Source organism: Equus przewalskii, chromosome 19 (assembly GCF_037783145.1).
Source record: "Equus przewalskii isolate Varuska chromosome 19, EquPr2, whole genome shotgun sequence".
Taxonomy (NCBI): Eukaryota; Metazoa; Chordata; class Mammalia; order Perissodactyla; family Equidae; genus Equus; species Equus przewalskii.
Genome location: NC_091849.1, coordinates 11,051,381 through 11,065,854, shown reverse-complemented (window position 1 = coordinate 11,065,854; position 14,474 = coordinate 11,051,381). Strand labels below are relative to the sequence as shown.

The 14,474-nt window shown below is 38.7% G+C and overlaps 1 protein-coding gene across 1 annotated transcript in view; it reads right to left on the bottom strand.

Moving 5' to 3' along the window:
- The window catches only part of SYCP2L (synaptonemal complex protein 2 like), a 97,766-nt gene that overhangs the window by 73,698 nt on the left and 9,594 nt on the right, over positions 1 to 14,474 (bottom strand). The window contains 8 exon segments of the mRNA XM_070585106.1: positions 4,192 to 4,252; positions 4,352 to 4,444; positions 6,100 to 6,145; positions 6,719 to 6,771; positions 8,856 to 8,998; positions 9,876 to 9,910; positions 11,768 to 11,856; positions 11,968 to 12,053. Of these exon segments, the coding sequence (XP_070441207.1) occupies positions 4,192 to 4,252; positions 4,352 to 4,444; positions 6,100 to 6,145; positions 6,719 to 6,771; positions 8,856 to 8,998; positions 9,876 to 9,910; positions 11,768 to 11,856; positions 11,968 to 12,053 (606 nt within the window).

Here is a 14,474-nt window from a genome sequence, read left to right as displayed (position 1 = left end):
GTAATGATGCCTTTATCAGAACATATCCCCAGTACATGACTACATAGGTCAGAAGAAATGCCTGAGGGTTGCACCAAGCACTCAACACGCTAATAAAACATTGCCAACTCCTGGGCAAGGAGAGCTTTGCATACAAAACTAGTCTTACTTGTAGAGTTTGCTAAACAATCTTCAGTTTCTTTGGCTATAAAAATAGAAAGTAACATCTACTTCCTCTAGATACTGTGAGGAACTTTATAAATTATAAAGTGTCATGGAAATGTGATATATTAATGAAGTATAGAATATTAATTTGGCAAGTTGGTTCTTAAAAACTGCTACAGTAGCAAAGTTTGGAGTTCAGGAACTTAAATTACGAAAGGCAATGCGCTAAGAGTACCAGTCAGAAAATCCATGGAAGTCCTTCTAAAATATTGACTTAGAGTAAATGCCAATGATATTTTATGTATCTTAAATTAATAGTAACAGGTAATCACTATAAAAATTGAGTACTTTTAATTTATACTTATGATTACATTTAGTTTACATTTCTAGTGAGATGTTTATAAACCCCTTTCTTTTACTACAGATGAGAGATAATTCCAATGCAACGTACACCATCTTTCCAATTCTGTGACTATGTAACTGCTATCTCTTGCCATATGTGACAATGAGAAATATATATTCAGCCTCTTCCCAGGTTCCTGACAGAGTTCCTAAAACCCTTCTAATTTCCTGAGTGCTAAGGGTGCTAAGAGCATCTTTTCTTCTACTAATATTTGGGTTTTGACCCCCGTTCCTGACATAAGAGCTTCTAAGACCCTTGGACTCCCCAGAGTAATGAGTGTCTTTTGTACGCTAACGAGAAGACTGTGGCTGGAGGCCCCTAGATAGCTTCAGGATGGGAGCTGGCCCCAGAAAGACTAAGGCAGGAAGTAGAGGGTTGGAACTTTCAGCTCCACCCCTCAACCTCCAGGGAGGGGAAGGGGCTGGAGATTGAGTTAATAATCCATCATGCCTATGTGACACAGCCTCCATAAAAATCCCTAAACTAGGGTTTGGAGAGCTTCCAGGTTGATGAACACATCCTTGTGTCAGGCGGGTGGTGTGCTCCAATTTCACAGGGACATAAGCTCCTGTGCTCGGGACCCTTCTGGATCTTGCTCTGTGTACCTCTTCATCTGGCTGTTCATCTGTATCCTTTAAAAATATCCATTAAAATAAACTGGTAACTTGTAAGTGTTTCCCTGAGTTCTGTGAGCCACTCTCACAAATTATCAAACCTGACAAGAAGGTTGTGAGAACCCCGGATTTGTAGCTGGTTGGTCAGACGTACAAGTGGCAACCCGGGACTTGGGATAACTGTCTGAAGTGGGGGCAGTGTTGTGGGCCTGAACCCTCAACCTGTGGAGTCTGCACCAACTCCAGGCCGTTACTGTCAGAATTGCTTAATGTGAGGGAAAATTCCACACATTTGGTGTCAGAAGTGTTGTGAGCAAAGGAAACAAGTTTTCTTTTACCATCTCTCCCAGTTCTTTCAATTCCCAGCCTCCTCAGATGTCAATAGGTATAGTTCCAAAATCCAGGCTCACTTCTCTGTCTTCCCTTCGTTCTCCCCGAGCTTCACTGCGAAAGTCTCTCTTCCTCTCCTGCCACCTGCTCTACTGCTTAATCTGTCCCTCTCCCAAATCTCCCTCTTTTTCTAACTATCCAACAGGAGAAATTCAAAATTCCTGCACCCCAGAACAACTTCTCGCAAGCAACTGAAAAAACTACATACAGAAGATTGTGAAAGATTTTGAAATGGGCCAAAAAATTACTGGGTGCCTGTCTAGGAGCCCCTTCTGGGTTATCTGCACTTTTCATTGTCTTTGAGCTATTTTACAAATCTGTAAGTTGCAGAAAACTAATGATAAAGAAAATGAATCTTCTCCATAGAAATTCAAATGAATTGTGTTTGTGGAATGCAATTGTCTAGTCTTCAATCTATCTGTAAATTCATTTCAGCATGGCTTATACATGTGTGGCTTTTTGAATTCTCCTTTGAACTGGTTATTATATCTTACTGATTTCCTTGTTAATTAATGAATTAAACAATCAACTCACATTTAGTGTTTGTGTGAGGGTCATGATTTCACCTTTTCAAAAATTATCCTTTAACAGAACGCTGAAATTAACTTATGTACATAAGAAATTCTGTCACTGACTGGTCGCCCTGAGCAACTCAAGGATGGGTTTGGAAGCATTTAACTGTTTTTCCAGATTGGTTTTTTCCATTTGTTATGTTAAGGAGGTGCCAACCTCCCAACCTCCACCAACAAGCTCCCTGAACCAGACCAAGCCTCCCCACAGAAGCTATGCCTGTGACCTTTGCCTTGTTGTTAATGCTAAGATCTCTCCAGGAGGAGTTTAGGCCTTATCACCATAACCTGCAGTGTATGTGGAAGCATGTTCTCCAACTGAGCCAGCGCAAACGAATACCCACCTCTCCCTTTTGAATATTCATTCCCCATCTGAAATAAATGTCCCTGCTTCCCTTTCTTCAGGGACACCATGACTTTGGAAATGATTCCTCATTTCTCCTATTTTCTGCGAATATACTTTACTTAGTGAGACAACTGCTTCTGACGTAGAGTCTGATTTAACTCGCCAGGAGGTGATCCTACTTTGGTTTCAGTAACAATTCCAGCTGGGGAAACTCAGGGCTGAAGAAGTATTACCTTATCCTAAGTGGTCCCACAGGAGGATCCTCAGTTCGAATTCAAGGCTAAGAAGGATTTGTTTTCCCCAGGATGTGTATGATAAGAATCGTGTTATGGATCATGTTTCACTTTTCACCCTGGCTTTCAGGAAGCTCAGCACCAAATTAGAATCCCCATGGTGGCATTTTAGATTAGCCTTCATGATAGACATTTTTATTCTTGTCTGTGGTTCCAATTTTCCACTTTTATGATTTTGGTATAAATATGCAAGCTGACCTAAATCCTTTGTGGAAAGAAGTGAAGTATAATATTCATATAATTACATAATATTTAGCTTTAAATCTTCAGTAAACCCAGTTACTTAAAAATGTTGTGTAAACTGAGTTACTTTCAAAAACATCCCTTTATTTTTTAAAGACCCAGTTGAGGAATCCTGATTGAGTATGGTTGTAGCTGAAAAGCTCAACTGAACTAACCAGTTACTTGTATCCACCCAGAAAAGATCACTCTGATTTCATGCCCCTCAAACTCTGTCTATACCAAGCTGGAAAAAAAAGGTGAGTGATAGAGGTTTAAGATGGAGGAATCAGAGGGATGATATTTAAATAGAGCTGGTACATACCCACATAAACTCATTGATTATTACTATAAATCTGTGGGAGACAGAGGGCAGGTACTATCACCATTTTTTTAAGTTGTGGTACAAAACATAACATTTACGGTGTTAACCATTTTTAAGCGGACAGTTCAGTAGTGTCAAATATATTTACATCGTTATACAACAGCTCTCCAGAACTTTCTCATCTTGCAAATCTGAAACTCTGTACCCATTAAACAACAATTCCCCATTTTCCCCTCCCCACAGGCTCTGGTAATCACCATTCTACTTTCTGTCTCTATTTGGATACCTCATATAAGTGGAATCGTACAGTATTTGTCTTTTGTGACTAGATTATTTCACTTAGCATAATGTCCTCGAGGTTCACCCATGATGTAGCATGTGTCAGAATTTCTTTCCTTTTTAAAGCTGAATAATATTCCACTGTATGTGCATACCACATTTTGTTATCTACCCATCCATCAGTGCACACTTCAGTTGCTTCCACCTCTTGGCTATTGTGAATAATGCTGCAATGAACATGGATGTTCTCTCTTTAAATCTTTCTCCAAGTCCTGCTTTCAATTCTTCTGGATATGTATATCCAGAAGTGAAAGTGCTAGATCATATGATAACTCTACTTTTAATTTTTATGAGGAACTAAACCATTTTTACAATGAGAAAACCAGGCAAGTAACTGAACCCCAAAGTCACAAAGCAGAGGAATCACCAGTCCAGCACCCTTGCATCCTGGTCCTGAGCACCGCGCTCCTTCCACCACACTACACTGCCTCCCTTCTATCTCAAGGCATGATCAAAGTCTGCTCTAGAATTGACTAAACATATACCACAACCACAAACAGAAATGATACTCAGAACTAAATGTGGGGTAGTTTAGGATTACCGTCTTACCTATTATGCTGAAATTAATCACTGCTTCCTTCGAAAGTATAATTGAGTCCCACAGAGCGCTCTTGGAAAACAATAAGCGAAACTGATGAGCACATAACACATACGTGCATACGAACAATCGCTAAGCTCTTAAGCTTAAACATGAATCAAACGTGATTACCTCAGTATTGTCTATATAAAAAGTTACACTCTGACTTCCTAGGTTGAAATCAATCCAAAATTTCTCTAATTTTTCATCTGCTGGTTTTTTCATCTGTAAGATACAATTTCAACATAAATTATACACATAAGTATCATGTTAAGAGGTCAGATGAAAGTTATTCCATTAAAAACAGAACTCCTGCTTTTCCCAGAATAAGACTACCCTAATGTTATAGGGTCTCTCAGTATTGCCTTGTTCATTTCTGCAAAACAAGAGGAAGGTCTCAATCTTATAAAACTAAGCTATTTCTAGAAAAAAAAGACCTTGCTATCCTTAGCTATTTAAGAGATGTTCAAATGTGTCAGATGACTCTATCTACACAAACTTTGTTTTTCTGGTGAGAATCACAGAGAAAACAGTTCTATGTTGAAGAAATAACAATCTATACTGTATATGGATACCTGTAGTGAAGGAGGTATTATAAAATATAAGTGGTGATTTGCCATCTAACTTACTATCTGTTAGAACAGAGCTAAGAGTTGAAGATTTCAAGTTACTTTCATTTTAATTGATTATTATAAATATATGCTTATAGTTACAAAAAGAGAAAGAGTCAAACAGTATGGTGTTTAAAAAACAGTAAATATCTCTTTCTCTGCCTCCCAACTTCCCACAGGAATTTTTCCATAGGTACCATCAATAATGCTTTTGTTTCCTCCTAGATGTATTATAGACATTTATCAAGAAGTACATATAAAAAATTTTTAGTCCTCAATAATGGAGAAAACACTAGACTTACTATTCTACCATCTGCTTTTCCAATAAATAGTATTTTATGGACATCCTTCCACCATACATGCCTACTTTTTAATAGCTATAGAGTTGAATGAAGGTTTTAACCCACAATGCATGTTACTGGAAGCCAGTGTAAGGGCCCTGATTGAGCTGATGGAAGTTCAGAAGTCCTCGAAAGTAGAGCCAAGCAGCAATCAGACTCCTCAGACAACCAGAAGGAAAAATAGACAGAACTGAGATACAGGAATCAAGCCATCCAAATCAGTTCTAGAGAGAAGGAACTTGTAGTGTAGTCATGAGTTGAAGGTTCAGCTCACAGAGGCCAAGAAGGATGCTCTGAATCCAAAACAAAGAAATGGTTAATTAGGACATTCTGAAGACAGATCCAGGAAACCCCAACAGAGTGAAGGTTCAGAGGCCTCTGAAGGTTTTACCCAAAAGTTGACATGCTATAAGGTTGGGGCACTTTTATAGAAAGAATTTTGTTCCTCTAAAAACAAAAGAAGGGAATGAAAAGAGGTGGCTCAATTTTGGACCTTAAAATACAAGGTAGAATGATCTATAGAAAGGAGAGTGGTCCCACTTGTTGCGGATAGAGTAGGAACCATCCACTGTATACAAAGAAGCATAATCGCCCTTTTCCCTCTGTATCTGGGTATGAATAACGTTACCCATTAATAGAGCAAAATAAGGCAAGGTTCCTGTAATTCATGAACACAGTATAAACCCTAAAATCCCTTTATCTACTAGCAACAGTAGGACCCCTAAACTTACTGGTAATGCATCCCAGTTATGGTATGAGAGAAGACAGGAGAAAGGGACAAGAAGCTTCCAAGTTGGGGCCTCTAGGAAATCTAAGCTTCCTTTTTTAAAAAGCCCTTCTGAGTAGCAAGGGCAGTTTATCCTAAGTAAACCTAACTACGGATTTCATTATATCCCACCCTCACGGACCCCAAGAGAGACAAACATACCTCATTCCCATCAGCAAAAGCAGCCATACATGGAAACGAATAGACCCTGCAAAACACCTCACAATTAAAAAGTAAAATAAAATATGGATGGACCCCAAACACAACCTACAGATGTTCTACAAGCAAGCATGTGGAACTAGGGTACGCCATTATGTCTCTTTGTACAAAGTATGGAAGGGGATTTCAAACCTGCGAATGAAGATTATAACTAGATTTCAAATCTCCATCCCAATGAAAAGAATGAAGTTAGCAAATACTTTCTCATCAAGGACTCAACTGTCTATAGTACGCCTATCCCAAGTGACCTCAAGTCTATCAGAAATCACTCTTCATAAAATCTCCCCAGAGGACACAATGTTAGAAATATTGCAAACCATAAATAAATATGCTAAAAGACTGATAGAGATAATTTTTAAACACACACAAATGAATCACTGGGTAGAATGTGTCTAATCTTCTGAGATTTCTATTCAATGAACAACTCAGTAATGCTCAGTAAATTATGCATCCTATATTCTCTCCTAAAATAACTAAAACAGATCCTATACGTATATTTTTAGTATTAGACATTTTCAGAATACAATTAGCCAATACAATAATTCTCAGAGAAACATCTTACCTTCTTTGGTCACCAAGTCTGTTGTTTAGATGATTGAGAAATTGTCTACTGTCCTTCAAAGCAAATAATGCAAACATTTTAATAAAAAGTCAAATATCTTAGTTAAATGCTCCCCTTACCAGCATGTAGAGACCAGTGATTGCTTCTAAATTTCCAGGATCCAGTAAAATCTCAAGGCTTCACAAGGATTCATTATTGTATGTTAACTAAAACAATATTTTGTGTCACAAAGAGGAGGCTCCAGACATATGTTCTAGCACGAATCCCTCAGCCAGGAGATTTTCAGCTGAGAAATGCTTAAGTCTCCAAAAGTGATACGTAAAATCATGTTTCACTGGGTTGGAAGAGTAAGCAAGAGAAATCCATATTACTGATAACCTAGATCACAATATTTGACTAGCCCATTGGGCGTCCATCTCCTAACATCTGCCCAGAACAACACAATCACAAACTCATAAAACTCATCAACTTTGGGCTTATCCAGCTGTATTATCCATGGCCAATTCCTTATCTGTAATTCTCTATCCTACTCCTTCTTGGGTTCTCTCCCTTGGTATATGTCCTGAGAATAAAGCATATTTTTAGGGTTCTCGTAACCAACAGCTATTAGGAAAGTAAATTTGTTGCCTGCAAAATTCTAAAGCCAAAGAGACACTGATCCAGGCTTCTGTTCCTTTTGCTATCAAGGGCTGATTACTGGAATCAGTCCTCACATCAGAGTCTATATTCAGCACTAAACAGACAACAGTAAATGCAAACTTCATCTAAAAGCAGTTCAGTTAAGAAGCTGACGGCTCTGGGGTAGGGAGGATGATTTGAAAAACAAGATAATTACTTTTCTCCTATTTTCACCAAATTTCCCTGCAGATGAGGAAATGACACAGGAGAAAGAAAACTAACATCTGAGTGCCCATAACATCCCAGATACTTTCAGTTTCTCTCACTTAATTCTCCAAATTTTTTATTATAATTTTGGTGAAGAAGATTGGCCCTGAGCTAATATCTCTTGCCAATCTTTTCTTGCTTGAGGAAGACTGGCCCTGAGCTAACATATGTGCCAATCTTCCTCTATTTTGTATGTAGGATGCCACCTCAGCATGGCTTGATGAGCGGTGTGTAGGTCTGCGCCCGGGATCCAAACCCACGAACCCCTGGCCACCGAAGCAGAGCGTGCAAACTTAATGACGACATCACTGGGCCAGACCCTAATTCTCCAAATTCTGAGGTGGGTTTTATTCCCATTTTACAGATGAGGACACCAGGGCTTTGTAAGTCAACTGCCTTGCCAAAATGCATACATCATGTCGGTCAGGGAGGTGGGACTCAAACCTGGGGCTCACCATCTTTCCATTTAGACCAAACTGAATCCTGGCTACCGCAGATCTGGCAACAGACTCAAAGTCAAATACAGTATATTTACTAACATATTTAAAGGTTCGGATTTAATAAAATCCTAGCTTCATAGCAGTTTTGACCAGAAAGTCTTTGTTCAACATGAGCACTGTCGTTAAGGATTTTACCTTTTCCCAAGTGTCTAACCCTCATTTTAAGAACTTTTTCAAAGAGGAAGAACATTTTAGCTATTTTAGGATGAAGGTGGGTATGCAATAAAGCCATAAGCTATCTTCGTGCTGCTTGAGGACACAATCACAATCACAGTGAGCCCAGATCGCATGGAAGACACTGGAAATTACTGTCCCTTCAAACTGTGGTGGCTGGCTCACAGCACAGCCACCTCATAACACTCCTCGGCCACTAGAGCGTACCATCCCATCATCACCCCGGCTGCTCCCTGCAAGGCTGAAATGTACTTTCTTTTCTTCTCCAACTCTTCCCACCCTTCAATGGTTGTTGAAAATTGCTCCCCCTCCCATGACATTTTCTCTGACTGGATCCATCAAATTTACATACAGGTAACTTCTAAGTTACCTATAAAGTCCTATCTGTAACCCCATATTTGACCAACAAATCTTCTGTTCATATTGTCCTCAATTGCTTCAAATATGTGGGAAACAGGAAGTTTAAGAATGGCAACTTAATCACATTTAAGAAAAAATTCCTCTCCAACACAGGAAAGTACTGAGAGGTTGCTTAATAAGTACGGATTACATGGAATTTTGATGACTAGGAATCTCACCGTCTCAAATTCTCGATCCTTAATTTCTTTGAAAGCTTCAGCAATGACATCATCTTCAAACCACTGATGGACAAGGTCAACCCTTGACTTCTTCGTTGTCAGTCTACACAACGCTTCAGAGAGAGCAACCTGCTGGTCATAATCTAGAGATGAATAATTAGATAGACATGAATAATTCTGGGCACAAAGCAAAAGAAAAAATGAGTTCAAAACTAACACTTGTTCTAAGAAATTCCATCTTAGAAGACTAGCATTGTGTCTTATAAGCAGTAAGATGTGTCCCAGAGTAATGATATTCATTTAAATTCAATATTTGAGAAATATTAGGAGAAAATCTAAATAGGTCAGCATATAACAATTTTTTAAAAAATAAGTATTTCTGCATTTTATGTTTTAGATATATTAAAGCATTCATCAAAAGTAGTCCAAACAGCCTTTAAAAAATATTTCCACTGCAAAGATTAAATTCCAAGATAAACTGTGGTATTTCACAGCATATAAACAAAACTACATATATTAACGTGTTTAAATCTCAAGTAATTTTAAAGGTAAAATGCAAGTTGCAACTGGATATGTACAATAGGATGAAATTTATAGAATACGTTTAAAATTGCAAAACAGTATTACATGTCACTTACGAAGACAGAGAAAAAGTAGAAAAATATACTTAGGAATGAAAAAAAAATCTAAGTCAAGGATTCCCTCTACCAATGGAAAGGGGATGGGATCAAGGACATGGACACAGAGGTTTTACTTGCAACTCTGATTTATTTTCAAAAAGATTGAAAGCAAATATGGCAAAATATAAAATTTGACTAAGCTGGTTGGCAAATGAGTATTCATTAATTATTCTGTATTGTTTTCAGCATGCTAAAATCTCTCATAATAAATTAAAAATAAAATCCTAATTCCTATTTTCAACTTGGCCATAATTAATTCCCCATACTTCCAACATGCTCATAAAACCCCCATGTCCAATATTTAATATTCTAATACCGAAAAATTTTAAACACTTCTTACCACCCACAGTCAAGATTGTCCTTGCAAGATCCTTCCTGAAACATTTAGGTAAATTACGTTTTACTGAAATGAACATGAACAGTCAAAACTATATTATTTTGGCATTAAAATTTAAAACCAAGATGTGTATGTTTGAAATTATTTATTTGAAATTCAGCATCAGAATTTCCTCCATGTCAAGAATAAATTTTTATGGAAAAATTTTCTCAAGTTTATATATTAATGACTTAAGTGTCCTTTTATTTTTGTTTAAGAAACTAGAGCTACTATATATTCTAAGATTCTATTTCTCTTTCTGTAAAGTGAATGCAATTTGCTGATCTCTGAGGATTCATGATATGCTAAGATTGTGGAATTTTATAATCACCTTACCAGCTGTGAGGTTGTGTGTCCTTTTTTTTTTTTTTTTTTTTTACATAGTTTGACATCTGGAAGAAATGATAAGGGGTGCTGTGGCTCTCTCCTATGAGCTTTTTGAATGGATTTCAAAAACTGATTAAGTTACAGACATAATGAGATTAAGTTCTCACATTATTGTAGCTAACAGACTCCCTTATTGTATCAGCATTTAACTGAAATTGTTACATGACAAGTGTGATGTTGATTTTAACGTCTAAAGTAACCCCCATTCGAAAGAACAGATTTGTTAAGAAATCTTGTGATTCAGTTTCTCATAGTAAGCAGATTAATTTGTTACTATTAAATTGAAGGCTTAAAACATCACAACTAAGAGTTCTGCCTTATTTTATGCTTGCAGATTTTGCATCTGACTTGAAATCCAGAATATTCCAGACTTTCTAGAACATACAAACAGTAAGATAAGACCATAGGATTGGTTTGCAAATTTAGGAGAAAACATCAGGTCAGCTGCTCTCCAAGTCTACATACACCGCTAACAGTAATGGCTGCACTAACATATTCAATAAATATTTTTGGGGAAAAATCCAGTGGAAAAACCGTATCCTGCAAAGACTAGTTCAATGGACAAATATGCTAGCAATGAGCTCCAGGCTCAGAGACCACCTCTTTCAGGCCTACACTATCGCAAACTCGGTAGCCTTTCTCTCATCAGTCATGGCAGCATATCACACGGATGACGGTCTGTCCCCGTGAGGTCATCGATGCTGGTTAGTGGTTAGAACACAGTCACATATTTAGGTTCAAATTTCAAGACAGGGTGCTGGTTTTTCTCTTTCCATGGTCACACATGACAACCTTACCTCCAAATTTCAATGACCCCAGAACTACATAGTTGTGTCCAGGTCACCATAAAACAAAAAAAGCCATCACTTGAAAAGCAGTACAAACTCCGTGCTCTATTGGTATAGCTAACAGTGGGTAACCTTGGAGCATTTGCTCTCTACTAGGTAATGTGCTAATCACTTTCAATGGACTGCTTGATTCAACCTGTATAATAACTCAGTCAGGTACTGTTGGCTGCATTTCACACGTGAGCAAACTCAGGTAGGTACAGTGAGGTTAAGACCGTGCTCTAAATGATGCAAGTAGCTTAAGTGGCAAAACCAGGATTTGAAGCCGAGTAGTCTGGCTCCAGGGTCCGTACCCTTGACATTCTCCCATGAGTTACTAATTTAGTTCACACTCGCAGTGAAAAAATAACCTATAGCCTGAGAAAGCATTTCACCTCACAAATGTGATTTTAAAAAAGAAGAAAACCACATACTACTAAAAAAGAGGTTAGCAGAGTCTAGCTTTTTTCCTCAGTCCTTCTTCACGGCTTGACAAAGTGCCTGATCCATAGTAGGTGCACAAAGTATTTACTGAAGGAGGGAAGGAAGTAATCAGGCCTAAGGAGAACAAAGATTGAGATCGTACAGTCTGGAGAGGTTTTGCCCTCACATCCTCACATAATCGAGTACAAGATCACTTACATAAGAAGACACGGGCCTTCTGACAAGGAGAGTTGTTTTCTCTCTTCCCGAGGCACAGCCTGCAAAATGAAGTTCAAAGTCTTCAAAGCCTTTTTGGAGTCAGAGAGGCATTCATGAGGAAGAAACAAAACAGAGACCTATGCACAACTTTCTCCAAGGTTCCAGAGCAACTGTTATCTGTTTTGTTATTTGCACCTTACCTCCCGTTGAATCAAATGATTTACAGTCTTTTCTGTCACCAGAGATCCTAAGGGAAATATGAAGGAATCCAGCATCTGAATTTTCCCTGAAAGTATAATTTTAAAAGAATCAAATTGATGCTCAAAAGAATAAGGAAATGACTGCTACACAGCCGGACGAGGCAAAGACTGAAAAAGCCAGGGCAGCAGTGAACATTGCAGAAATTATATATCTGGACAAGGGACAAATGAGAGCCTGCTTCAAGTTCTAGATACCTCAGGCCACACAGACCCGCACTGCATAGATACCACTGAGGAAATCAGCAGCAGCATATGCAGGCGTGGCTGTATGTGACGATCAATCTCAAGCAAAGCTTCTTTTTTGTCCAGACTGAGCAACTGCAAAGGACAGCTCCTACACACAGTTTTCCATAGTTTCTATGAGTTTCTTACAATTGTGTATTTTATAAAAATAAAATTTTAGGGGCTGGCCACGTGGCGCAGCAGTTAAGTGCACACATTCCACTTCAGTGGCCCGGGGTTCGCCGGTTCAGATCCCAGGTGCGGATATGGCACCACTCAGCAAGTCATGCTGTGGCAGGCGTCCCACATATAAAGTAGAGGAAGATGGGCACGGATGTTAGCTCAGGGCCAGTCTTCCTCAGCAAAAAGAGGAGGATTGGCAGCAGATGTTAGCTCAGGGCTGATCTTCCTCAAAAAATAAAAAAATAATAAAAAATAAATAAATAAAATTGTTAGGGGCCGGCCCCATGGCCAAGTGGTTAAGTTCAAGTGCTCCACTTCAGTGGCCCACAGTTTCACCGGTTCAGATCCTGGGCACAGACATGGCATTGCTCATCAGGCCATGCTGAGGTGGCATCCCACATGCCACAACTAGAAAGACCCACAACTAAAATATACAACTAGGTGCTGGGGGGATTTGGGGAGAAAAAGCAAAAAAAAAAAAAAAAAAGGAAGAAGATTGGCAACAGTTAGCTCAGGTGCCAATCTTTAAAAACAAACTAAAGAATAAAAATTTTATAAGGTCTTATGCTAACAGAAGCAGGAATTTTCTTAATAAAGTTTGGGTCTTTATTAAATAGCATAATCATAGAAACTTCAACAGCTGCATATATGTCAGTACATAGTAAAAAACAAGGTACGTGGTAGTACTTTATGCTTATTAAACAATAAACTATCCTTTATGACTTCATTTATGCATGTTAAGATATGAAATGCCAGTGGTAGTATACACTGCAAAAACTCATGAGGAGGTCCTGGCACTACTTTGATAGGTTCAGATGTGCAGTTTTGATATGCAAGTTTTTAAATCACATATTACATACTTTTTAACCCTCATATAACTCATGCAATTGTAGGAACCCAAACCAGGAAGTAGAAATAAAAAACATCCCTCTTCAGCCCAAAAAGCCATACTTATACTGCAGATGATCTCTGGAAACCAGAAATTTGACTAGGGGCTGTACCAACAACTTGCCTGCCAGCTTAAAACTTAAGAGAAAGAGTCTAACAGGGTCCAGGTGTTCCACATGGAAGCAGGGGACCCTAGAGACACTTACATACCCTGTTAATTAGCAAACAGATGACATTCAATCTTTTCTTTAAAGAGCAGTAAAGAAAAACTAACAAATACAACCCTATGAAAAAAGAGAGGAGTATTGTAAGTCAAGAGGTAGCAGAAAAGTGACTTTTAAGAAATGCTTACTTCAAGAAACTTAAACATTTAGGAATCTGCTTGTCTCAAAGTTCAAAAGAACATAAATTCTATGAAACAAAAATTAGATTTCCAAGAGAATGCAACAGTCTAAGATGAACATAGAGAACAGAGAAATAAAAGAAATACGTAATATGAAAATCAAAGCCATTCTAGATACTTCAATCTGAGGGAATTTAATACAGGGAATTAGTCATAAATCCATAGGTGGCCACTACTACCCCACTTCCTCCCCAGGAAGTCACAGGAAGGAAGTGGTATTACCAGATCTGAGGAATCAAGGTCACCTGACAAAATGGACAACCACAAATAGGCCTGAGCCACAGGGACTGTGCAGTCCCTCTCAGAGATGGTACCTCAGCAGAAGGAAGGGGGAGAAATGTCTTCTCTGCTCCCTCCTACCTCCAATTTCCTGCCATTGGCTAAACCTAGCAGGAAGCCAGTTGGTAAGAAAGCCTAGGGAAGAAAGTTGTCTGCATTACAAAGGAGAGAGAGAGAGAGAGAGCGAGCGAGCGAGCGAGCGAGAGCGAGAGCGAGAGAGCGAGCGAGCGAGAGCGAGAGAGAGAGAGAGAGAGAGCGCGCGAGCGAGCGCGAGCGAGCGAGCGCGGAATGAATCTGAGAGCAGAGGCAGATCACCACCCACAGGTTTCAAGGAAGCAAAGATGTAAGAGCAGAATTGAAGTCTGTACTGGAGGCAATGAGAACAGAATAATTTAAAGCAATGGCTTCCAAGAAAGACTTAAAAACTCTCAAAATGCACGGGAAAAAATGAGAGAAAGATGCATATGAAGAC